Source organism: Phlebotomus argentipes, unplaced genomic scaffold, assembly GCF_947086385.1.
Source record: "Phlebotomus argentipes unplaced genomic scaffold, Phlebotomus argentipes genome assembly contig_6, whole genome shotgun sequence".
Taxonomy (NCBI): Eukaryota; Metazoa; Arthropoda; class Insecta; order Diptera; family Psychodidae; genus Phlebotomus; species Phlebotomus argentipes.
The window spans coordinates 4,370,191-4,395,055 of record NW_026776145.1 but is presented as its reverse complement, the minus strand read 5'-3'; the positions used below and the strand labels follow the sequence as shown (position 1 = coordinate 4,395,055).

General features: G+C 43.0%; 5 protein-coding genes across 13 annotated transcripts; 3 read left to right on the top strand and 2 right to left on the bottom strand.

Moving 5' to 3' along the window:
- Positions 1-1,162: 1,162 nt before the first annotated feature.
- On the top strand, positions 1,163-11,830 carry LOC132259918 (paired box protein Pax-1). Its single transcript, XM_059757743.1, has 2 exons — positions 1,163-1,417; positions 10,387-11,830. The coding sequence occupies exons 1-2, from the start codon at positions 1,408-1,410 to the stop codon at positions 11,196-11,198; spliced, it is 822 nt and encodes a 273-aa protein (XP_059613726.1). The 5' UTR covers positions 1,163-1,407; the 3' UTR covers positions 11,199-11,830.
- Positions 11,831-11,918: 88 nt separating this feature from the next.
- On the bottom strand, positions 11,919-17,223 carry LOC132259925 (splicing regulator SDE2-like). 6 transcript variants are annotated; one of them, XM_059757798.1, is made up of 5 exons: positions 15,688-15,797; positions 14,894-15,056; positions 14,262-14,822; positions 13,090-13,313; positions 11,919-12,574 (listed from the first exon to the last, which is right to left on the bottom strand). In XM_059757798.1, exons 3-5 carry the CDS (start codon positions 14,394-14,396, stop codon positions 12,373-12,375), a joined length of 561 nt encoding a protein of 186 aa, XP_059613781.1. In that variant the 5' UTR covers positions 14,397-14,822; positions 14,894-15,056; positions 15,688-15,797; the 3' UTR covers positions 11,919-12,372. The 6 variants fall into 6 exon arrangements, with proteins under 6 accessions (XP_059613781.1, XP_059613772.1, XP_059613764.1 ...); XM_059757781.1 differs by lacking the exons at positions 11,919-12,574; positions 13,090-13,313; positions 15,688-15,797 and adding exons at positions 15,913-16,894; positions 17,081-17,223 and having other exon boundaries at positions 14,396-14,705; positions 14,772-14,822; XM_059757789.1 differs by lacking the exon at positions 15,688-15,797 and having other exon boundaries at positions 14,894-15,155.
- An 89-nt stretch (positions 17,224-17,312) lies between these two features.
- On the top strand, positions 17,313-18,000 carry LOC132259960 (large ribosomal subunit protein uL11m). The gene has a single exon (XM_059757827.1). The coding sequence runs from the start codon at positions 17,359-17,361 to the stop codon at positions 17,947-17,949; it is 591 nt and encodes a 196-aa protein (XP_059613810.1). The 5' UTR covers positions 17,313-17,358; the 3' UTR covers positions 17,950-18,000.
- On the bottom strand, positions 17,968-18,916 carry LOC132259956 (ribosomal RNA processing protein 36 homolog). Its single transcript, XM_059757812.1, has 3 exons — positions 18,766-18,916; positions 18,189-18,705; positions 17,968-18,127 (listed from the first exon to the last, which is right to left on the bottom strand). The coding sequence occupies exons 1-3, from the start codon at positions 18,820-18,822 to the stop codon at positions 17,997-17,999; spliced, it is 705 nt and encodes a 234-aa protein (XP_059613795.1). The 5' UTR covers positions 18,823-18,916; the 3' UTR covers positions 17,968-17,996.
- Positions 18,917-18,956: 40 nt separating this feature from the next.
- LOC132259891 (spastin) lies at positions 18,957-24,507 on the top strand. Of its 4 annotated transcripts, none has more exons than XM_059757730.1 (6): positions 18,957-19,064; positions 19,603-19,859; positions 21,435-21,605; positions 21,970-22,182; positions 22,429-22,610; positions 23,185-24,507. In XM_059757730.1, exons 2-6 carry the CDS (start codon positions 19,730-19,732, stop codon positions 24,205-24,207), a joined length of 1,719 nt encoding a protein of 572 aa, XP_059613713.1. In that variant the 5' UTR covers positions 18,957-19,064; positions 19,603-19,729; the 3' UTR covers positions 24,208-24,507. The 4 variants fall into 4 exon arrangements, with proteins under 4 accessions (XP_059613713.1, XP_059613705.1, XP_059613689.1 ...); XM_059757722.1 differs by having other exon boundaries at positions 18,961-19,064; positions 19,591-19,859; XM_059757706.1 differs by having other exon boundaries at positions 18,961-19,859.
- Positions 24,508-24,865: the final 358 nt, after the last annotated feature.

The window sequence follows — 24,865 nt, the reverse complement described above, 5'->3', positions numbered from 1 at the left end:
ATGGTAGAAAATCGATAAGAAATTGTAGTTTTGGAGACATTTTGTAAACAATTAATTGATCCAAAAAATTAAACTTCACTTTGTGAATTCCAAGCAATTTTTGCAATATGAATAAAAGCAGAGTTTTACATCTCATGGCAATAAAAAGATCAATTTCATAATTATTTCGGCTCGAGGGAGCAGAATTGATGCACAATTTTACTGACTTGCCCTTTTATGCTCTGCCGGCTCTGCCCTAGAAAATTCCTCTTTCGGCATCTTGAGGGAAATTCCACATTTCATCAAATTTGTCTTGTCAACCTTTCCGGCGCGAGAGGCGAAGGGCGAGGATAGAAATGCGAGAATGAATTTTTAATTAGAAATATCCTAAATTTCTCAACTAATACGTCTCTTTTTCCAGTACGCGAGAGCCAGAAAAAGCGAGTGTCTTCTATTAGTGAATGAAACGGAGCGAAACTCCTTGTGATCTCTGGTAATTTGTACGATGGACTTTCTCTGTCTCTTTGTAATTAAAAATACAATTCTGGATTTCTGGAGAAGAATCGAAAGATTGGGGGATTTGGAGACAAAGAAGTGCGGATCCAGAATTAGTCGTAGAAGCACTTGGAGATGTTGAAGAGAGTGGGCGGAGATGAAAGTGTGAATTGATGGAGAATTTGTGTGGAACTAATGATGGTGTTTGATCATTAATTACAGCAAATCATGATCGCATCGATTGACTGCCAACAATGCGCAGTTTCGATCATGCTTGAGATTGAGCTGAAAGGCGCTCTGAAACGATCAATTGCGAATGAATTGATCATCCCACATCCACCTGAGGCGTCGAGTGAGTTGGCTTAAATTTGGGATTACCTATGGAGATAGATATGAAAACTCCGCCTGTTGGACACGCTCACTGACGCCAGATTGGCCGTTCAGACGGAACAAACTCCACCCAAAGTGTTATACGATCGAACGCACAGGCACACACGGATAATCTTGTGCTGTCGCTGCGAGCCGACAATGAAAATTCATGCGATGCGAAGCGAAGGAGGAAAAGAAAAACAGTACGGAGATGGAAATACAGGAGCACGCCTGATCTTCATCGCATAGCCAGCGAGAGTGTCGGCTAAGCAGCTTCTCATTTTGCATCGACTGTTGTGTGTGACACAAGTAATGGTGATATGTGAGACCCGAGATCGGCGATCAGTCTGTGTTGTGCATTGCGATCGAGCGCCTCATGATCGACTTGCTCGGGATCGAAAGTGGGATTCTTGTGTTCAGTGAGTGCAGACAATCTGAGAATCAGGACAATTTAGTGTGATTCCTTGTGGATAAAGTATGATCGTCAGTGTGAGGAACCACTGAAAACCTCCCCCAGAAAGCAACTGATCTCGAACTTCTTCCGCTCAGGAGTGCCTTTGAGAAATGGATCCAGGTAAATAGAGTGCTGGCGACATCGCGACTTTGTTACGTTGCAATTTCGAGTGAATCTTCCTCTCCAATCGTCTTATTTACTGTGTACTTTACCATCATCCCGAAGAGCTTAAAATGTGTGCAGGGAGAGAAAGATCGCCGACGACCGGTAGCTGCATTCAGACAAATATTTTACAAGAAAACAAATAACTCTAAAATGCTATTTACCTTCTTCCGTGCCTTTTAGGCGATTCCACGTCTTCCCGCGGCGTGTTTGTCGTGTCTGAAGACCCGAAGATCCCTGATCAAGGGTTGAAGCAAAGGTTGCGATCTGAAACATTGATCGTGTTGATGATGAACGCGCGCGAGCGACGGGATTGCAAAGTTGTGGTTTCACATGGCATTTCTGCATATGGAATTGATGGGGCGAGAGGACTCGAGATTAATGCGACGGCGGTCTAGCGACAGCATTTAGTGGTCAAGAGGCAGACCATAGAGTTAAATATTTGAACAAGAAAAATGCTTTTACGGCTTGTCAAATATTCATACAATCTCCTCGATTAAAAGTATATGCTTTGCTGTTAATTGCCTCCAAGCATTGCAGCTACTGAATTTGTCAATTTTTTACGGTACATGCCATTCTTGTTGTTCAATTAAACACTATTTGTCTTCTCTCAACATCTCACCAAAGCGTCCATAAGGTAGCACTTTGAACCTGCGCCTTATGTGATCACAAATATTTTATTATTTGGGCTTCTTCAATTTTTAATAGTGTGTCTTTCGTTGGCTCATTTAATCATTGCGATGGCACGATGTTTGTTCACCATCACAAATCTAGCATGGCTTTTTCCACCTCCTTCACCGCCAAACGAAACCACACATTTCGGCTATCGGCAAAAAAGGAGGCAAATGCGATAAATTACGAAAACTGTGCGCGGTGTGTTGAATTAGAAATTTTTATCACTTATTATTTGGTAATTAACTGAATAAATATCTGATTTTGTGTAATAACATCCACAAAACGGCATCTCTTGTGTCTCACCCGCGAAACATGACAGAAAAAAGTCAGAAAATTAATATTTATGAAAGGCGAAAAAGGTTCCGAACCGCCAATAAAAAAGTATTTATCAATTACGGCAGAAATTGTTGCGTCAATCAGTGGATCAAATAGAAGCCACATTCGCTGTTTAGCCAATTTATTACCCGATCTGCGTTTTCGTTTCTGAGATTGAAGGCACTTCGGGCGATAGAAACACGGCGATTTAAGATTTTGTGTCATTTGAGATTGTGTCAAGATCACTTGAGCATGGCCCACACACTATTTGCACAAGATTTAAGAGAATTAACGAACATGATCTTGGGACAATGCGTTTTTTTGTCAACTATCATGTCGAAAATAATCACTTACCTCTAGAGAAGTTGATAAATTTGCACTCCAGAGACGCAACTGAGGATGAAGAGATCACCTGAGGTGAGGAAGCATAGAATTCTAATTGAATGTTTGTCAGTAGAATGCCTGCCTTCTCGCTCGATCACTTGTATGCAAATGCAACGGACCTGCCAATGAGTTAAACAAATGAACACAAATTAACCACGAACCTCAAAAATTTTTTGAAGCCCAACACCACAGTAGCAACTAACACCTTTTGCGCTCATTAAAATATTAAATCTGTTTTTTCACTTGTCGATGTTGAGGCAAACGCACGTCGATGAGGAAGAAAAGATGTGAAAAACACGAGATTTCTTGTCTTGTGAGGCATCACACCCAAAACTTTTTTTTCTCCCCGCGTCTATCAACTCAAAATATTTGTAATTTTCGGTTTTACTTTTTGATGTGGCTTCATTACATATTGTCATGTAAATATCTTTTACATAATTTCATTTCAATAATTGAACAGGCACGAGTCTCAATTGTTGTAAAGGAAACATAGCGCGATGCGCATTGAGGTAGGGAAGCTGAGAGACAAAAGAAGTCACTCACATCTCACAGTCGCGTGATTTTCCATCTCTATGTGTATATAAGAAAAGTGCCTTCCAGAAAAATTCTCCACGCACGACAAAGAAGAGACTCTAAATCCAAATGACGTCTAATTCAATGCAAAGAGTTGCAGTTCGAATTTTCGAGAGATACTTTATTCCAAAGAGGTGCACTTAAATTTTCCACCACATTTTGATACATGAGATACTTAAGATAAAAAGACGAAATGAAACTGATGACTGATATCTTTTCTTATGTTTTGAGTTGATAAAAATTTGTTGTAATTATAAAGTTTCATTTGGAAATTAGGCTTTTAACCAATATAAAATATTTACTCTTGCTGTTGGAAATGGAAAATATAGAGAATTTCCATTTTCCATTATTCCTGGTAAAGAAACATTAATTTTCCATGGAAATTATTTAACCTCTTGATAATATAATAGCTGAATTGTAGTTTGTTTTATTGTAAATCATTCCCGGCGATCTCAAGATATTTGAAACACAGACTTTAATACAGGATTATTCGAATCCTGATTTTTTTTGAGTATCAGACGATAATGCTAGCATAAAACATCTTCTTCTATGACATTTTGGCTTTGAAATGTGCACAGTTGAGCATTCTTCCGCACGCCTAAATTGAAGTTAATCAGAAAACACCTCTCACTTTATGACGATACGTCTAAAAGGAATAATTTGTAATGTAAATTGGCAAAAAGTGTGATATTCTGAGAAAATTCTCCCTCATTCATGACGACCCAGAGAGAACCAGAATCAACCATTCTTCAATCGTCGCGCCCAGCGAGGGAGATCGTCAGCAGCGATCGTACAAGTTGTTCTGATGTGATCGTGTGGCGCATAGAGTTCAGGCCGGAGTTGGTTATCAGCGGCTCCACAATGATAATAGCGTCATGGGTCATTCATGAATGGATTTATTTCAAACGAAGCTGATCCACAAGCATAAAAGTAACACTGTGTCTCTGAAGCGATGGCCTTTCTTGTTGTGTTGTGGGGCATTTTTCCGCCATTCCGCCAGCACAATGCTGCCCAAGTGAACTGAAAGTGCCCGAGTGTGGAGATGTGGAAAAAAGTCATCTTAATGATATTGTAATGTCAAGAGGCGAAAAAATGTGGTGGAAAACAACAAAAACAGTCGAGGCTCATCGATTTCCATCATTCCATATAATTATTTGTTTTCATTTTCATCCCATTTATAGTAGATTTCATGTTTATAAAGTGGCAATTATTGGAGGGATCATCGCCAATAAAAATTCACTTTTTTCCGCGCAATCCTTCGCGCATTTCCAGCAGTTTGCATAAAGGTGACATAAGATAATGGATATTATATTTTTCAGTGTGGCTAACAAAAAAAATCTCCACGCAAAACGTGATCGACCGCATTTAATCATGTGACATTTTGTTGATCACGCCAAATTTCAGTATTTCTCTCTTTTTTTCTAATTAAATTAACACCAAGCGCGTCTTTCAGTCAGGTGATTGCTTCTCTTGGCAATAATTAAATATATTGGGTAAATACGATATTACACCAGAGCGTGCAAGACAAAAGATTATACACCACCTTAGCACGGGAATTAAAAACTTAATGAAATATTGCGATATTTCTCAAGAATTTTGCCATGGGCAGTTTTGACTGGTGATGTCTCGATAGGGCCGCGCGCGGTGTGACAATTTAATTGTGAGAGATTGTCTCCGTCTCATTTTTCCATTAGATCCACTCCTCTAACAATGTACAGCTAGTCTGAGTCATCCCGCCAATTTTCGTCGTTTCCGGCTCGTGCTTTGGCCATCAACTTCATGGAGAAGACAGAGTGATTCTCAGTAACTTTGCGCACATCACAAATTTTCACCACAATTGAAAATAGATCAAGGAGAAGTTCAATTATTAGCTCTTTGTTTTTTAATATTGCGAAATTATGATTTTTCGATTTCTGTTCTGTTGAAATGTAGGGAAAGTCAAAAACCAGGAAAAATTATCTCCTCTCTTCCCGTCTCGATGTTTAACTTGTGATTTCGGATCTAATTGAACACATAATAAAATCCGAGTTCGGTTTAAACTGGATTATTTTAGCACAAAATTTTTAGTCATCTTTAAAATGTCTGTGATTACTTTAAGTGAATTAGTGTTTGGAAGACAAGGATCTTTAATTACTTTCAATTATACGAGAGAAACTCATGAAAATAAACGCAGTTTCGTGCCCTTCGATGGGAAAGAGCGGCAAAGCTGGGTTTTTTTTGGGCAAAAAAATATCAAACAGACAAGCCAAAAAATACTTAAATGTTTGCTCAAAAATTTGTTAGCGGCTCAGAAAGCTAATCGAGGAGGATTCTTTCTCTTCACACACATTTCGGAGGGAGCAGTCAGTCAATATTTGCCTTGCTGCAGGTGATCTTTAACCTTCTTCACCTCTTTACATCCTCTTCAGCATCACAGACGAGTTTTGCCTCCGAATCAAAGAGATTTGGGGGAGGATTTTATCCGTAAATCCATCAAAAGTACATTTGTGTCGTAGAAATTAACACCCAAATGAAGTCAATCTCTAGTCACACTAAAGAGATCTAACAAAATTTATTGAAACTGTATTTTTAAGAAGGTTTTTGGGCAAGAATGTCAAGTAAATCAATTTTTTATTTCGGGTTTTACTCAATTGATTTAATCCAACGTCGTTTCCCAGAGAAAAAACAAATACGAAAACTTCCCCAAACAGAAAAGTTTTCACTTTCGCATTAACAACTTGTAGTATTGAGATCGCAGACCTCGAGATTGATAAGAGCACAATGTTTATCCTCATCGCCAGTTTTCGGACAATTTAACTCTAGTTATGCAAAAAGGCATTGTTATTTTTGCAAATGCCCACCATCGTGACAGTCTGCGAAGATAAATCTGCTGGCAATGCAATTTCGCCACAGTGAAAGGATCTTTCTTATTTCATGCCAAATTTGTGTTCAATCCGTTTCGTTAAATTGCAAATACAGCAAAGCGTTGCAACTACCTTTCAATTTAAAATTAACAATTTAATTACCAACTGTCGTCTCCTTGTTTCTTCTCATGCACTTTCAGCTTCGCACACGCAATTTTCACTGCGTTTTGTCTTTTCACCTGATTTTTTCGCTCGTATCTCGCCGAGAGATTTATGCTGAGTCTCTTGTTCATGTTGATCGATATATAAATTTTCGTGAAATGTTGAAGGAATTCCTCTCACTTTGAGGAATTTAATAATTTATGCGACATTTATATTTATAATTTTACGATTAATTGCTTTTATTTTTCGACAAATTGACTGTTTGCCAGCTGACTTGCTGCTAAAATGTTTTCGGCGTGAAAATTAATTTGCGCTTGTGCTGCTCGATCCAATCCTTGGAGTCACTTGAGAAGTGCCGAGAGGCTCTTAAGCGAGACTCGGAGGTGGGAAAGCAGCACCATAGAGTGTAATTAATCGAGGAGGAGTCGCGGGATTGGTCTGGAAAGATGCGCAAAATCCCGCAAAAACGCAGAGCCACTTTAGACAGAATTTCCTGTGCACAGGACCGATGAAAAAGCGAAGCTATAATCTAATTATACGACATATTAAAAAATTAGCAAAAAAGTCATATTCAAAGTATAATTAGCGAAAATTCTGGGAATTTGCATTAAAACAAAGACATCTTTCTTGTCAGTGGTGTTGGCCGCGCAGATCCACATGGGATTCCGCTCCGGAGATTGGAACAGACTCGCTCCTCATGAAGACACTCTATTTAATCTGGCAGATTAGGGTTCTGGCTGAGCAGATTTATTTCTGAGATTCGCTACTGTCTTCTCGTCTTTCGCTTCTCATTGTCTCTTCCATGGGAGATTGAAACACTGAAAGTTTTAGCAAACAAGAACATTGAATGTATTTTCTGAAGTTTCCTAAGGACATTCATAGTCTGAAATCTCAAATTTCGTATTTATTTTGTAAACTGAAAGACCTCTTAAATAATAAAACTTAAATGCGCAAAGTACTTCAGGCAAAATAATCCTATGGTTCGTAAAAATATCAATTGCAAGATGAAAAAAGTAACTTTTACGGAAAACTCTCTGTTTAGATAATAAAAAAGATTAAATTTTGAGCAATTGTGTATTTTTCTCTCAGTGTTGACTTCTAAAATCAATGAGGATAGCATCAAAATTCAACTAATTAGACACACTGAGAAACTGTGAGGAAAATAATTTTTTTCCCTATCGAAATTAATTAATTAAAGCCAGATTGATAAGCTTATCAGTCAACTTTAAAAATGCCTCCCAACGTTTTTACGTCTGTGAATTTTGAAAGCTCCCATATTTTGATTAGAAGGCGATTTAAAGGTTTTCCTACGGAGATTGATAAGAGAATTGTGAGAACGTCTGCGTTGAATGTTTCGGGGTGCGATCAAATTGAGCTGACAGTGGGAAACACAGTGAATTATCACTGAATTGGCACTCATCCCAAATTCCTCAGCCCTTTGAGAAAGTCTACACGCGACAGAGGTTGGAGATCAGCAAGACAACAAAATCGTCATTCGTTTTCAATTAACAGACCTCTGATCTCTCGATGGCAAAAGAATTTTCAGTGAGCGTCTAAATGGATTCACTGTCTAATTGCCACTCTTGCTCACTCTCGTGCTGAGATTCATCCAGCAAACACAATTCCGGAAGTCACTCTTGATGAAGGTTAAATACTTATTCATCATTTTCTGCTGACTTCCCCTCCGTCGAAGGGATTCGGCTTTGTGGCGGAGCGGTTTTCCAACGCGCGTCCTATTTTTAGTCGCTGGGGATCAATTTCCAGAATAATTAGAATGCTCAAGCATGTGCTAAATCATCGATACAATTTGTTCTTCTGGCTCAAAGCTCGCGAGCATCAATCATGCGCGATGAATGATTCCGCTCTGTTGTTCCCATTCATGTTCCCTGTCAGCAGATGTCGGCTTTGGGGAGCGATTCCACCATCCACAAGGTGTCCCAAGAGCCCCTCATTAATCAGCTTAATTTGCCATTAATCAGCGCAGAGATTTTTTGATTTATTTCGGAAGTGCTCAATATTTCAAACTCCTTCGCCAGGATTCTCCCCACTGTGTGAAGTCTCGCTACATTTGTCTCTTGGAAAAATACAGGGAAAACATAGTTAATGCCATGTCGCGTGAGTTAACAAGACCCGAAACATTTTACACACTTTATTCTCGAAATGTTGGTTAACCCTTACATCGTGAGTAAATTTATGGCTTATCGGATCAACTCGACATGAAAAAAAGTATGATTATTAAACAAGATTTCATTTTATGTGCGCCTATAGAAATTTACTAAATTGCAAAGACGCGAATAATTGAAAATTTCATGAATTATTAATGACACCCTTTAAGACGTACGATGATTCCTGAGTGAGACAACTGTGTTGAATAGACTTAATACAGCGGGATTAAATTAATCAAGATGCCAGTGTGTCTTTTTGGCGATTCAGTTCACCGACGAAATTAATTATTTGGCTCGTGTTGCTTAGCGTGAAAATGAAGGAGAATTCTGTAATGCTGTGCGCATCATCGTGACAGAAGTGTTTTGATAATTTTGTCAGGAGATCTTTCGCGCCTGAGGTGAACACATCAAAATATTGGAGAAGAATTTGCCTCGGAAAAATTCCATCGGAAGAGAGCGACATATTTGCCGCATGGCGCGAAAATAGGCAAGTCCAATAAATTTTCCTGACTTCTTCGCGTGTCCAAAAGGAAGAGAGCAAACAAGAGAACAAATTAGTTTATCATAGTCGCAACATGTACAATTTGTAAACTCTGCAGACACTGAACAAATGAACGGAGGGAAAAGAGTTGAGCAAAACGTGCAGATGGCAAATTTTCTGGAGCAAATGCAGCAAAAATAATTCCATTCTCGCGCTTCTTTTTTCACGGCATCGCGCATGGAATTGAGATTGAGGAGGAACGCAGAAGATGTGTTGTGACAAAATGGTTGGTAATAAAATTTTATTGCTTGCTTTTTCTTCGGCGCAATCACGAATAAAAAAGAATTTCGCGATGGGCGGTAACAGACAAAGAGTGAGACAAAAATGTGTGCTTTTTCCTCTACATTTCGGCGTTCGCACTCCTCATTAATGATCTTCCCGCCAAAAACCCACCAATTTGTCGTAAAGAATCACTCGCGGGTTTTACAGCGCTTTAATTGGATGAAAATAGGAGAGTGAAAGATTCTCTCAATGGGCTTGTGTACACTTTTTTCTCATTAACTTTCTCTCCACTTTCGCCACCATCGAAGGCAGCGATAGAATAGTAAATTATTTAATTATAGAGAGCGTGCAGAAGGAATTCCTGCAGGAGTCAATCCACGGACCGTTAAATGTGACTTATGACTCTCTAGGTTCAACATCAAAGATTCCCGCTTCACATTTCAATCATTCCGCACTCCTTTCCTTGCGCTTCTCCATGTCTTTTCCCGCCGAACCCTCAGCGAAGGAAATGCCACTGATCCTCATCCGAACCCTTCATCTTCTTCCCCAGATTTCCTCATGCGCTCTCAGCCTGCTGAGGTTCACGCAATAGATGCAGAATGACTTCTTTTCGCACTTTCCCTGGCTCTCGAGTCTCCAGCACTTCCTCGTGCTTGTTATGTATTTATTTCTCTGGAACAGAATCACATTTCAAATCACAGCACAGCGATCTCTCCACGATTCTCCTCTATTTATGGATTTTGCAGTGATTCGAGGGTCATTTTCCGCGTTCAGAAACGCAAACGATATTTCTCAATTGAAATAATACACTTTTCATTCATAAATCTTGCGTCTTTGTGGCCAATGGACTTTGTTGCGCCATTGGAAAAACACTGCTGAAAATGTGTTACTGGAGCACAGAAGATCGATGCGAGCAAAGCATTTGAACACTTTTCTGATCTAAAAATGTTCATGATTTGAAATTAGTTCTTCTTTTCTACCATTTCTACTCGTACGACGAATCAATTTGTTACAAAAGATGATAAAGATTTTCCTGAATCTTTGCAGACAACCAAGGGCAGCAGTATGGCGAGGTGAACCAACTCGGCGGCGTCTTCGTGAACGGACGCCCGCTTCCCAATGGCACGCGGATGAGGATCGTCGAGCTGGCGCGTCTGGGCATTCGTCCGTGTGATATTTCGCGCCAACTGCGCGTGAGCCATGGCTGCGTCTCCAAGATCCTGGCGCGCTACCACGAGACGGGCTCCATCCTGCCCGGCGCCATCGGGGGCTCCAAGCCCCGTGTCACCACGCCAAAGGTGGTCAACTACATTCGCGAGCTGAAACAGAAGGATCCCGGCATCTTCGCGTGGGAGATTCGGGACCGGCTGCTATCCGAGGGCGTGTGCGACAAGAACAACGTGCCGAGCGTGAGCTCGATATCGCGGATCCTGAGGAACAAATTGGGCAACTTGGCGGCTCATCACACAGGAGCGCCGACGGGCTCTCCGGCCCATCATCCACACCTGTACAACTCCATCTATCCGTCGTATGCGGCGTACGGGGGCGCTACGCTGAAGGGGGGCGGAGCCACGCCGATGTGCGGCAGTCCTTCGCCCCCGCAAACTGCCACGGCGCTCCGCGCGGGTCACTGCTGGCCCTCCTCGCACTCCGTCACGGACATCCTGGCCGGCGTGCACCATCAGGCGGCCGTGGCGGCGCTCAGGACGGCGGGGCCCTGCGCCGGAGGCCCCGTGCCCTCGCCCACGAGCCTGCCCACCACCCACATGACCGACCACAGCAGCCAGAGCTCCTACAACTACTACATGTACATCCAGAACAGCGGCGTGCACCAGCCTGTGGACTGCAAGTACGTGTGAGCGCCGTCGCGGGGCCCAAGGAGTGATTGGACAAGAGTATTTTCGAGCTTATCTCGCTGCAATTCTTATCTTTTAGTGCGCGCAAACAGTAGAACGTCTAAGCAAAGATACAAAGGTTCTTGATTTTGTAAGTTAGTTAAGGAGGAACATGTGCAGGCAAGCATTGCGGAGAATAGAAGTGTAATTTAAATGGTTTTATTTAATTAAAGACATAAGCAGAAAGTGTCAGAGGAGAACATCTCTTGTGCGTGTGGTCAAATTTCAAAGGATCCACCCAAAAGTAACGATGAGAAGGATCGTGAAAGCTGACCAGGAACATGTGTTGAGATATGCACTGCAATTCGACACGGATATTACCATTTCAGTGCCTTCGATGAACACACACCGCGTTTTCTGTCAACTCCTGCGCTTCCTTATCGCTCACACCGCGCATTCTCGACCTGCCAATTCGTCAGTCATCGTGAATTCATGCTTGTTTTCGTTATCTTGCATTGAGACGGATTTCTTGGGCACACACAAGACGGCATTGGAAGTTCTAAAAATGCCCCGCGCGACATGTGTAGAAGCTGCAGAAGCGTGTGAAAGAAGATCAAAGGCAGAGATGAGAACGAGGCAAACGCCACATTTTGCCAAGGAGGCGGATCCGGCAGGAAATGGGATGAATCAGGACGAATCTCGACAATTTTTCGGTCACTTTGACCTGAAAGTCTCTGGCTGAAATAATATGAAATGTCTTTTAATTTCGATGAATATTTCTACAATATCTTCTTCCTGTCTTAACATTAAGCCGATCTCGCTTCACTCTCCAAGCACAACTTGCAAACATAACATATTCTCTTTTTCTCGTTCCCACATTAAAAATCTATGATTCACTACATAATGGTAAAATGGGTAAAATAACAAATTTACTGAACGGCATTGCCTTTTCACCTTGGCTTCATCATTCAGAGTGGAGTAAAATCTCATCGATCATTGCGCTCTTAAAAGTATATAGATTTTAAACAATTGTTCTTCCTTTAGGCTGTGTTCAGGTATAAAAGACAATTACTCTGTGAAATTGCAGCCGCATTTCTCACTATTCCTTGCGCCCCACTCGCGATGGCTGATCCGAGCGACGCGCACTGACTCACATTGAGGATTCCGTCAGCAGAACAGTGGAAATCAGCTGTTGTTTCTAGTGGCAGTGCTCCGTGATATCCACGGACCTGTTGCGGATCCAGCCGAAGAACAGGTATCCCATGCAGGCGCCCAGCACCACGGCCAGGAACAGCCAGACGTTGTACGTCATCACAATGAGCATCAGAGCGTAGGACACAGACACCTGAATCAGGTGAAGGAATGTCTGAATGATGTGCGCCTTGTTGAAGATCTGTTGCCTGCAAAGAACCCCAGCATTAGTCCCAATTTCCAATGGCAATGGTCAATGCAGTAGAAAACAAACACGGACTACAATTTGTTTTCGCGACAATCAACAATTTGTCTGTCCATTGTCAAGATTGCGTGATAATTTCGTGAAACAATGTGTTTTTGTCACTCATTCAGCCTAATTAATTGCTTCCTCCCTCGTCACTTTTGATAAGTCAAAATTATTAATGGTGTACTAAAGTGCAATAGGATTATCAGACTGTGTGTCTTCAAGTAAATAATAATCGTGAGTAAAGAAACGAGTTTCTGAAGATCTCAAGGTGTAATTGAAATTTTTCTTGAATGATGAATCAATCTATGTTTATCAACTTTGCTTACATACACGGAGCTGAGATTTGTGGTTACAACTTACAGAGCCTTTCACTGTATTAAAAGCTTGCTAATTTTGTGGCATTTCATTCGTTCACTTCGATCAAGAATCTCTAAATCTCTGCGCTCACCATCTAGAGCGCTCCAGAAATCTCACCTTATAGGCTTGGAAGTGTTCCTGAGGTTCTGCGTGCTTCCATCCTTGTCTTGCTGAGCAAATTCCAACTGGTGGGCATCGTAGTATAGCTTCTCGCGCAGATATTTGAGGCCTTCATAAAGCACGGCCACCACAAAAATGAGAATCACGGCCCCAACAAAGCCACCAACTTCCGAAACAGTCCACGATTTGAACAGAATCGCCTCGCAGTGGCCGAGATGGAACTGAAAAAAGATGAGAGATGAAAGTGAGAATATGAAAATCGACCAAATTGCCTCGCTGTCTCATTTTGCGTGGATTCACAAAACGCTTGTAAAGCTGCAATAGCGCACGTGATTGTTCAATTTTCAGCTCAAGTGGAGCTCTTTCTTTGGCCAGACACTTTATGCATTCCAATACAAAATAGCGAAAATAGCCAATCGCCTGAAAGCACATTGTTACAATTTCTTATGCGGTGGAAAAGTAATAGATAAAATACTTCACGGGAAATGCGCGGTCTTATCACTGGGTTATTCAGAAACTGTGTGCGGTTTCACCAAAGTGTTGAACGGGAAACAATATTGCATTAATATTATGTTAAAATTCAAGGGTAACCGCATAACTTTTTACCCGCGATTGTCGCCCCGAATTTAAGACGTCAGCAAAGCCAAAGAGATTTGGAGAATGCTGCGTGGTGAGATGAAGTTTTATTATTACTCAATTCACCGCAAGTCAATCAATTAGCATAAATACATTGAGAAATGTATTCACGTGAATCAATAAAAATGTTATAATTTCGCCAAGAAAAATAAACAACGCCGCAAAACTGAAAGTTTTGCAAAACCAGCGACATTCTTCACGGTTCACAGCCAATATTGAGGCAGTATTTGGAGCATTATCACCCCACAAACGTGCTGTTTTTTGCTTCAACGCCACTCTCAATTAAACAATTTAATTTCCCACTCAATTTGCCCAATCTTTGTGCTCAAATCATGCGCTGATGGGAGATAAAAATGTTAGATTTTTAGTCACACTGTCAGTTTTTTGGGTGAATGTGTTTCAGGTATTTGAAAGTGAGAAAAAATAGGGCATGGTAAGAATCGGCTGGGCTAAAGGAAGGCAGTTTGGCTAGAATTACAGTAGCTGTGAGTGCGTTCACCCAGCATAGGGGCAGAGAAGTGCGGATTACTCACGATCATCTGCATGGGGCACTCCATGTCCTCATCCCCGTGATGGTGGCTGGCGTGGTCCCCGTGCTGGAGCGGAGAGATGCTAGCTGCTGTCGTGGAGATCTCCGGCATGTGGTGGGCATGGTGATCGTGGGCCATCTTCACAGTCGTTCAGAGGATATCACACACTCGTGCTCGCTTGGCGAATCGAAAGCAACTGCCTGCAGACCACCTCTGGCGATTTCTCACATACGTGAATTCCCTTTCCACTCACTGGCAAAACTCGTCCGTGAGATCAGCAGCGAAAGTCAATCCACAAACACAGGCAAGATCCACGAGGGAGAATTCACGGTGTCATAATCGCAAGTGAATTGACCACTGCTGGCGATTAGAGATTTTATAAGGCCCCTGCTTGCTCTGTGGTTTCGCCCAGTATCTCTGATGGTCTCCAGTACGCTTCCAGGAGAGCTGATAAAGAGGACTGATAGCTCAAGTCCGCACAGACATTCTCTCTAGCTGATAAAATGTTATTACTTTGTTGTGACCTCTTTGTTGACTGGCTCTGCCCTCTTATCAGCTCGGAATCTGTGCGGAGAAGAATCAACAGTTGAAATACACCCATTTTTTCTCCAATTCTCTGCAATTTGTGCACTCACCAGATGACTTTCATAACGTACAATGTGTGATGTAACTCTGCCTCTTTCGATGGCTTTTCCCCACTCCGCACGAGATTTCACGCTTTTTCAGCTCTTGCAGACTGTGGAGAACACCTTCTTGCAATCTCCCACCGACAAACACACGTGCAGCTCAGGTATTCGGCTAGGAATCACAAGAAAAACATGCTGACGAAAAAAATCCACACACTCCATGCAAATTGGGCGAATGAGAGAGCGAGAGAGAGATTGCATCCGGAAAGGACGCAGCGACGTCTGATGGGAAATTGGGGAATTCATGTAATTACGTCTTCCCGCCAAAAATACCAAAAATCTGTACGAGAAATTCTTAAAATGCCTTGCAAAATCAATGTCCGGCTGTCTTGAATTGAGATGAGTGTGTTTTTTTCATGACATCACTGTGGCTTTTTGTCTATTCTCAATATTCTGTAAACCTGTTTCTTCAATGCCGAGTTTTGCAATCATTCTCTTCCACTTCTCGAGCTTTGAGAGCGGGTTTGAGAGAGTCTGTGATGTGGAATCACATTAAATTATTCGGGGTTTTTTTGCGCTTGAGATGCTCGAGATCGTATCTCTGGAAGCGAGAATACTAGAAATGAAACCATGAAATGTTCTTCATCATCTGGGAGGCAATTACGGTACGAATATATTAGCCGTTATGGAGTCAATGAACGATTACAGATCCATAGGCGTAGCGAGGATTTCAACAAGGAAGAACCAAAGAGAAATTATTATAAATTGCACATTTCAACAAGAAATAGATTCAATTCACTTACACCCAAATTTACCCTTCTTTACAAACTTGTGCCCATGGAATTGTTGAGAGCAGAAAGTTTTCACTATAGGAGACAGAAATTCTTACAGAAAGTCGCGTTCCGTGCGCAAAACACCCCTTATCAGTGATAGAACAGGTGAAACGCGTGCCGTGCGAAATTTCACACTGCCCACAAGCAGAAATGTAAGAAACAGCTCACCAAAAGTACCTGAGACACTCAACTCACATTATTTGCCCGATAATCGCACGCTAAAGGTCCAATAACTCAATTATAGACTCTTTATCGCCGCACAAATTCCCTGCTTTGTGATCGAGTGTTCCATAAATTATGTGTGATCAGCGAAAAGAGGATTTTTTGCACTGTCAATCTCACTCCGTGAGCGCTTTCCACCTTCCCTGAGTGCTTCAGAAGTGCTGGCGAACAACTGCGTCAATGATCTGGAGACACGAATGATCAAATATTTAAATTTCCGTCTACAATTGTTTTTATTAATTCTTCCCTCTCGCAGAGCTGCTGCACATACTTATCGCTAAACAGATAACACTGGAGTGTGACTCACACTCCTGCATTCTCTGGATGTGTTTCACTTGTCAATCACAGATGAGCAGCAACTCTGGCTGCTTTCGTCCTTCGAGGATGCATTGGATTCATCCTCAGAGTCTGTGTCTGATGACGAACTGAGATCGTCAGCGATCCAGAGCGTAGTTTTCTTCTTCTTGGCCTTGGCAGCCGCTGTTTGCGTCTCTGTGGCCTTCCTTTTCGCCGCTCCAGAGCTTCCGGCCAGTTCCACCGCCTTCTCAAAGCCCTTCTCCACGGCGTCATCGATCTTCTCAGTCATTTCATTCCTCGCCTTCTCGTATTCCTTGTCGTTGAACTCAAATTTGGGCTCCTGCAGGAGTCGCTCGAGTTTTTGCTTCTTCTTCTCCTTCTTATCAGCCTCCGTATCCTTTTGTTTCTCCAACCATGCCTTGAGGCGCTTCTCCTCGTTGATATCTCTCAGGCGACGTCCGCTGAGATCGCGACAAGCTTCCCTGTTCGTTGTCTTCTCAATTTGTGCCCCAATAGCTCTCAGCATGGATCCGAAGCCACCCTTTCCGCCCTTCTGACGCAGAACCAAGTTCAGAGGACCGCATCCTCTAGGAATCAGATCGTCCTCTCCAACACGGCGTCCGTTCACGAGTACGTAGTAGTCTTCCGGAGGAATTCCCTGAAAGTGTAAACAAATCATGATCCAATTCTGTAAATGTGAATTACATTATTAAAACAATAGATTAGCATCGAAATCATAGATTAAGTACATTTACAGACTATTTCTATGCAGAATTAACTCAAAATTAGATAATAATGCGAAAAATACGCAAAAGTATAGAGCAATCGTAAACATTCATTTTACCGCTTCATTGTGTATCTGATCCTTGATTCTCTTCAAGGATGAATTGAGTGTAACTCTGGTGACGATGGTTGAACCAAGATAAACCGTGGAAATCATCGTAAATGCGTGATTTTTTGTGTTTTCTTACCAAAAATCTCAGGGTCACTTTGTTTACGTTTTCGCACGTCAAAAACTGCGAAAATCTCTCCAGAGGGCACAGCAGGCGTGAAGAGGCAAAGCAGTCCAACCTCACTTTTGTGTTTTCTTCTGAGTTGATCCGGCCGTGAAAATTTGTTAAAATGTCCAAAACCATAGGGAGATTGAAGAGTTTGAAGAAGACGGTGGAGAAAGTGAATCATTCTTCCAAGCTGTCGACCAACATCCCGGCGGGAATGGCCGTGGCGAGTCCTCCATTGGGACCCATGCTCGGTCAACGAGGGATCAACATCGCTGCCTTCTGCAAGGATTTCAACGAGCGCACGAAGGACATGAAGGAGGGCATTCCCTTGCCCTGTCGTGTGGGTGTAAAAGCCGACAGATCTTATGAACTCGTCATTCACAGTCCGCCAACAACATACTTCGTGAAGCAAGCGGCCGGCATCATGAAGGGAGTCATGAACCCGGGAAGAGAGATTGGAGGGAAAATCACGCTGAAGCACGTGTACGAAATCGCCAAGATCAAAATTCAGGATCCCCCGAATGCTCTGCTCACATTGGAACAGATGTGCGCCATGGTAATCGCGGCTGCAAGGACTTGTGGGGTTGAAGTCGTGCGGGAATTGGATCCGGAGGAGTATGCACAGTTTCTGGAGGAGAGGAAGGCCATTATAGAGGAACAAAGGAGGGAGTTGCAGGAGAAGCGCGAAGCCAAGATGATGAGAACGGGATAAAAACTCACTTTATAGACAGTTTTGTTTAGATTATAATAGAATTTATATCAATACGACTTCATTTTCTTCCTGTCCTGCGAAGCGTTCTTCTTCCGCCTTTTTTCAATGTGTTTCTTCAGTTTTCCCGTCTCCTTGAGATCCTGGTATTGCTTAACCAACTCCTTCAGCTTTTGTTGCTCTGAAAGTACAGGATAATCGTTAGGAAGTTTTCCTTCATGGCAAAATCAATGGAAATTTACTCTTGTTTGTATAAATTGGAGTTCTTCCTTCGTCTTTAGCTTGCTGAACTTCTCGAATTGCAGCCTTTTGGGTCTCTTCTCGATTTCTATGCTTTTTCGACTCTTTCAGTTGATTGTCCAGGCGCTGAATGACATGTTTGAGCTTCAGTTTCTCCTCCGGATCCTCAGTTTTCTTCAGGTTTGCCTTCAATTCAGCTAATTCCTGTGCTCTCATGTCTTCAACGAAGCTGTATCGCTTCTTGAATTCGCTCCTACTGAATTCCCCACATTTCTCATCAAAGCGAGGATCTCTGGACGTCGTGGAAGTTGCTTTCTGTTTCTTGCTGTGAATGGGCTTTCGAAAACTCATTTCTCTTGGGCGATTCTTATTCTCCCTCTTGAATCCCTGCTTTTTCACCGTTTCTGTCGGCTTGCTGATACCAAGAACTGTGGAATTATATACCTTGGCTCCAAGCTTTGCCTTAAGCTTGATTAAATCCTCAAAAGGCATGTTTTTCAACTCTTCTCGGATCAATTCCTGGAAAATTATCTCTCGTCAGACGTAGAATGCAAACAAACAGCAAGGATGGGTATTTACCTTCTCTGGATCATCATCTGGGGGGATATCCACAGAGCTTTCTTCAGAATCAGACATGATTTTACTGCCTTTCTTCGGGACTCAGAAGGAATTATAAGAAAAGTCGAAAATTGCACGCGTTTGCAAAACATATGGGACACTTGGGTGTTTTTCCGCGAGAGGCGCCGCGAGCGCAGTCGTTGACAAAGAGGGGATTTCGAAAAGGCTGGAGTCGCAGGAGAAAAAGTGGCGAGAGGAAGTCCAGAAAGCGCATAATCCTGGTGGAGCAGGACACAAAAAAGTCATAGGGCTTCGAGTGTGTAAGTCAGAGTCTCATTTTCATACGCCACAGTCCGCAAAGCTGGTGCTTTTGCATAATAGTTGGGTTGGTGCTGTGATGCTAGTGTGAAAAGCGCTGGGCTTGCCAATGGAGTCCTCCGTGGCGCCCCGCGGGGCTGCGCTTCCAATTGGGCGGCAGTGATTGGCGTAGAAGATGCGTGACAATGAGTGTGTAGAGGGTGGAGGTGATTCGTGCGAGGGTGGTAGCCGAGGCAGGACGCGAAGCCGGACCACGAGTGGCAGCAGTAACTTTGTGGCCATCAATCTTGAGAATGTAGGGACACTGGACAGAGACTCCCGGATGGTGCGCAACAAGGGACAGGGTGGTCAGAAGGTGCCCAGCCAGCGCAAGTGCGATCACAGTGACAATTCCAGTGAGACAGACTCTCCGGGCGTCGAGCCGCGCGCGTCAGTTCACAAGCAAAACCTCTACGTTGTCTCATTCCCAATCATCCTCTTGTTCAACATCCTGCGATCCATTTTGTATCAATTGTTTGTGATATTCAGATACTTGTACAGTGCTACGTCTCGCGTGGCGCACAGAAATTGGCTGAGGCGTCGCCGTGAGTGCGGAATTGAGGTGGTTCAGGAAGCCACAGCATCGGCTGCAGTTCAGCTCGAGGGCGCCCAGGAGGGTCTGATCGAGATGTCGTCCGGGAGTCGACACCCAAGTGGGCCAGGCCCTGGGGATCCGCTGCTGGCGAAGCAGAAACACCATCACAGGCGAGCTTTTGAGTACATATCGAAAGCACTCAAGATTGATGAGGAGAACGAAGGTGAGTTGAATGCCACAACTTTCCCATCCCACGTCGTCTCGGCGCGTCTGTGGGTGGCAAAACGCCCGGAGGCCATGTCAGTGATGCCCAGACGCTATGACAAAACTTATGATAAGCCACTCTTCATTGCCATTAGATTAGATTGCAGTGGAAACTGTCTCTACTTCGTTACGGCCGTCACAAGCAATTTGAGTCCCAGTTGGGAAGTGGTCTCGCAATCATATCTCTACACAATTGTCAGGCACTTTTGCACCTTTCTCTGGGCCAAAAATAGAAAGCAATCCTCTAAAGAATCCCCTGAGTATTACCCTCGCTTGACACAGCAAAAGTTAAGCAGAGAAAAGGAAGCGCGCTTCGAGTGGAATTAAATAGAAAAGCGGTCTCGAGAGATGTTGCATCTAATGAAATTCTCTCTGGGAGTGTCACTTGATTGGAGAGGTTCAATTGCAAATGAGGGGGAGATTCAGTGAACTCATTCAATTCACAGCTATTTATGGACAAAATGGGACGTAGAAGGTGAACTTGTGGTGAAGTCACCTCGCCTCATCTCCAAAATCCGACTCCAATGAACTGTCTTATGTGAGCGTCGATGCTTTATTATGGAAACGTGAACGCCTTGTGGTGTATAAATCACGAAAATTGGCTTTTGTTCTCCCGCTAGACATGAAATTAGATTTTTTATCTCACTGGAAATCAATGAAAATTCTCGAAATTCCTATAATCAGTAGGAAAAATCATTGTCACAAAGTGGAAAGAATAAGTGTAGGAGATTGTGAATTACTAAAGACTATAATTAGTGACATAAATTGCTTTTCCTTAGCCTTTATAGAACACTTTCATAGACTCATTAAAATATAACGCATAAATTAGATCTTATTGTGTCAAAAATCACGAAACGAATCGAAAGTCTAATTTGTGAATAATGATGAATCCAATCTTCTTGTCAACAAAGCTTAATGATTTTTTATCTGCATTTCTCAGTGCTATATTGGATATTTCTTATCGATTTTCAACTTTCTGTCTCGTGAAATGTGCAATAAAAATTGAATAAATAATCTCTGATGTCTGTTGCTCTATTTCGACCAACTTGTGCGAAAGTGCTCTCAAAGTTTTATGGATCCCAAGAGAAGACACATAAAGCGAGAAGCATAATATTTAATTGGGAGTAATGAGATTTCTATGCTCCATTTAATATGAGAGCCAAGAATGCAGACAGAACAAACTCACCCTCGGGAGAATGAGTTAAATTCTCTCAAGTTATTCATTAGAATTTGTTAAGTTTGTCCAGCGCAATTTCTCAAATCTTTGCGTGCAGTTCTGGAAATGCACATAATTTTTCTCACAACAAAATCTCACGATATTTCAATCAAACTCAAGGAGTGAAGAATGTTAACGGAATAATGAGAAGGGGTGGCAAAAGCGTGATGGGGTGAAATAAAGCCGGCAATTTTTATATAGTTCAATGTCTTGCCAGGCTGTCGTGCTGCTCAGACGTCTATTGATTGAGTGGCGAATGGCAATTATGTGAAAATGGCACGGATATTATTTATTAAAATACTCGTACTGTCTTTGTAGGTCAGAAGGAGATTGCCATTGAGCTGTATCGGAAGGGAATCCAGGAGCTGGAGCGCGGAATCGCAGTGGATTGCTGGAGTGGACGCGGCGATGTCTGGGAGCGTGCCCAGCGCCTGCACGACAAGATGCAGACCAATTTGTCCATGGCGCGAGATCGATTGCACTTCCTTGGTATGTTTCGCTCGGGTATAGTTTCTCTTCTCACGTGATTTGTCTTCTTGCCCTCAGACACACGAGAAGCACACAGAAAATGTCCTCATTTGAATGTATTCATATTGCTCTCATGTTTGTAAAAGTGTCGTGTGATTTTCTTTCCTCTTCGACAGAGTTGGAAAATGTCCAGATTTTTGTACATGACAGTCAATTTGCAAGGAATTTGACCTAAATGTGACACCGAAAGACTCGAAAAGCCTATTCATACATTTCCAACTCTGTAGTGAATTGTTTATGTGTTTTTGATCGTTTTCCTCCCTCCGTTATTTATGATTTAGTTTCCTCTTCTATTGGTTTTCTTTTCCCCTTTCTTTATTTTTAGAATTATTGATGGAAGAACTGAAATTAGAAAGTTTAGAATCTACCTCAAGAAATCACACGAAAGTGTCTAGTTGTAATAACAAGCGTAAAGATATGAGGGAGAATAGCGTTAGTAAGAATCTCCTGACGACAACCACGGGGACAAGTAATGCTAGAACATTGTCTCAGCCATCGAAGAATGTTGTGATAAATAAGAACACTAGAACGACCGAAGGTAAGACGATGAGAAGAGCTAAAGAACTATCAAAATTTGCCGCTATGTTAAACTGTAGATGAGAAATCGGTTGGAACAACTCACCAAACATTAGTTTGTCTTTTGAGCACTCGCATTCATTCGCCAATCAATCCTCTTTCTAACCACGAACACAACACACTTGGAATGGAAATAATCGAGTTGATTGAATTTGGTGCACCGCACAAGACTAACTTTGCCTTCTCTCTTCCGGGCGACGAAATGCAGCCTCCGGTCGGAAATTGACGGTGGGCAGCAAGCGACCGGCCAACCTGGGGGTGATGAACAAGTCGCAGACGCTGCCGAGAAGCATGGGTGGCACCAAAGTGGGCGGCAGCAGCGGACAGCCTCAGCAGCGCCCCGTGCTCAAGTCCATCGCCACTCCACCGGCCGTGCGACGACAACTCTCGGTGAGTTAATGGCATTTCCGCCACCCGAGCATCCCCTTTACGGGAAATTGGGCGTGAGCAGCAGCTGAATATGCACGAAATTCATGCTGAATGTGGAGAGAACTCTTAATTGGAGTGCCAAGAGCGCAAGTAACCAAATGCAGTCGGCATAGAGTTGCTTCGCAGTCGCTTAATGACTTTGGGCAATCGGAAATCGAACTTAAATTTTCAAAGCCTGATTTTAAAACTTGAAAACAAAGATTTTCCGCATGTTTTGTCCCAAAATTAAACTATTTATATGCAAGGACATCGATTGATATTAAAATTGAATAAGAATAATTTTAAATTGCATCGCTAAGAAATTGATGAAAGTTAGTTATCTCGAGCTCTCTGCAAAGTTGTCGTGCTGCTTGGATGCTTGGGTAAATTAACGAAGATAAATTGTGGAGGTAAAGCTCGAGAAAGAACTCGAAATGTAGTTTAAAATTTATTGACTGATCTTGACCTCGTCTAACAGTTTGAGCGGACGAGCGGTCGTGAATAAGAAATAGTCGCAAAACGTGCCCTGAAGACGAAATTCTCGTTAATTTTGCAGATCTCTGGAAATTCTCCCATCCGCAAGGCAGGGACCAACACGGGCCGCAACACTCCGCCGCTGCGCTCCAGGACGCCTATTGGCGGGATCTCGGCACCCTCGCCGACGACCATTTCGGTGAAGGGTGTGGAGCAGAAGCTGGTGCAGATCATCATGGACGAGATTGTTGAGGGCGGCGCCAAGGTGGAGTGGAACGACATCGTGGGCCAGGATGTGGCCAAGCAGGCGCTCCAGGAAATGGTGATTCTGCCGTCTGTGCGCCCAGAATTGTTCACGGGACTACGCAGCCCCGCGCGCGGTTTGCTGCTGTTCGGGCCACCGGGAAATGGCAAGACTCTGCTTGCTCGTGCTGTGGCCACGGAGTGCTCGGCGACCTTCTTCAACATCTCGGCGGCCTCGCTGACCAGCAAATACGTGGGCGATGGCGAGAAACTGGTGAGGGCACTGTTCGCCGTGGCCAGAGAGATGCAGCCCTCGATTATCTTCATTGACGAAGTGGACAGCTTGTTGTCGGAGAGGAGCACGGGTGAGCACGAAGCGTCGCGTCGGCTCAAGACAGAATTCCTGGTGGAATTTGATGGACTTCCATGCAATCCGGAGGCAGATCGTATTGTCGTGCTCGCGGCCACGAATCGGCCACAAGAGCTCGACGAAGCGGCACTGAGGCGCTTCCCGAAGCGTGTCTATGTCTCCCTGCCAGATCTCGAGACCAGAGATCTGCTCCTGAGGCGTCTGCTGGAGAAGCAGGGCAGTCCACTGTCCACGGAGGCGATGAGACGCCTCGCTAACCAAACGGAAGGATACTCCGGTTCGGATCTCACTGCACTGGCCAAGGATGCCGCTCTGGAGCCCATTCGCGAGTTGAATGTGGAGCAGGTGAAGAACATGGACCCGACCAAAGTGAGATCCATTACCGAGCAAGACTTTATGAACTCCCTGAAGCGCATTCGCAGATCTGTTGCACCGCAGAGCTTAACTGCTTATGAGAAATGGTCGCAGGACTTTGGGGATGTCACTATTTAGAGAGCTGAGCGCAATTTCAGAGTATTTTACTTATAATTTTAGTTTTACAGTTTATTAATTAAGCGCCACTTCAATGTAAAATCATGAAACACACAAAATCGACTTTCAGCCAGTTGAGGAGATATTTTAGGAATATTTTTGTATTTGATGAGCTGATCTCACGTTGATTTTCTGAACAAATGGCACACACTATCTGGTAAAGTATATTGAATTTTAAGGTATAAATCGAGTTTAACGGTTTCTATTGCTTACAAAAGGATACCCGGAGTTGTAATAAAGGCTTCTGCTATGGAATAATCAGTTGTTGTTTCTCTTACTTGGCGATTATGGTAATGAAACGGCGAGAGTATAGTGAAGAGAAAGGGTTTTCTCTGACTGCGTTATTTGGTATGAAACCAATAGAGTTCCAAGGAGAATTCAGAGTATTTGTAAAAGGGCAGAAATTACTTCCTGGAGCGTTTCAATTGCCACTCCACAGCAATGTTCAATGATGGTAACATAAAAGAAAGGAAGAATGTAAGTTTTTCTAGTCATTAGCTCTGCCTTATAATGTTACTTTTCCTAACTCAAGTGAAACTTGCGGAAGTTCAAAAGGATTAGATGGCTTCAGTGCAGGAAACAGCTTATAAAAATATTCGAGTTTTTCTACGCAGAATAG

What these genes read in the sequence shown, in the direction of transcription:
- LOC132259891 (XM_059757706.1), top strand. Translation starts at nt 19,238, where the DNA reads ATGCGTGACAATGAGTGTGTAGAGGGTGGAGGTGATTCGTGCGAGGGT. An exon ending in GATTGATGAGGAGAACGAAG is followed by an intron (nt 19,860 to 21,434) that starts GTGAGTTGAATG and finishes CTGTCTTTGTAG; the next exon opens with GTCAGAAGGAGATTGCCATT. An exon ending in GAACACTAGAACGACCGAAG is followed by an intron (nt 22,183 to 22,428) that starts GTAAGACGATGA and finishes GACGAAATGCAG; the next exon opens with CCTCCGGTCGGAAATTGACG.
- LOC132259925 (XM_059757773.1), bottom strand. Translation starts at nt 17,176, where the DNA reads ATGATTTCCACGGTTTATCTTGGTTCAACCATCGTCACCAGAGTTACA. An exon ending in ATCAGATACACAATGAAGCG is followed by an intron (nt 16,895 to 17,080) that starts GTAAAATGAATG and finishes TTACACTTTCAG; the next exon opens with GGAATTCCTCCGGAAGACTA.
- LOC132259960 (XM_059757827.1), top strand. Translation starts at nt 17,359, where the DNA reads ATGTCCAAAACCATAGGGAGATTGAAGAGTTTGAAGAAGACGGTGGAG.
- LOC132259956 (XM_059757812.1), bottom strand. Translation starts at nt 18,822, where the DNA reads ATGTCTGATTCTGAAGAAAGCTCTGTGGATATCCCCCCAGATGATGAT. An exon ending in CAGATGATGATCCAGAGAAG is followed by an intron (nt 18,706 to 18,765) that starts GTAAATACCCAT and finishes ATAATTTTCCAG; the next exon opens with GAATTGATCCGAGAAGAGTT. An exon ending in TCCAATTTATACAAACAAGA is followed by an intron (nt 18,128 to 18,188) that starts GTAAATTTCCAT and finishes CTGTACTTTCAG; the next exon opens with AGCAACAAAAGCTGAAGGAG.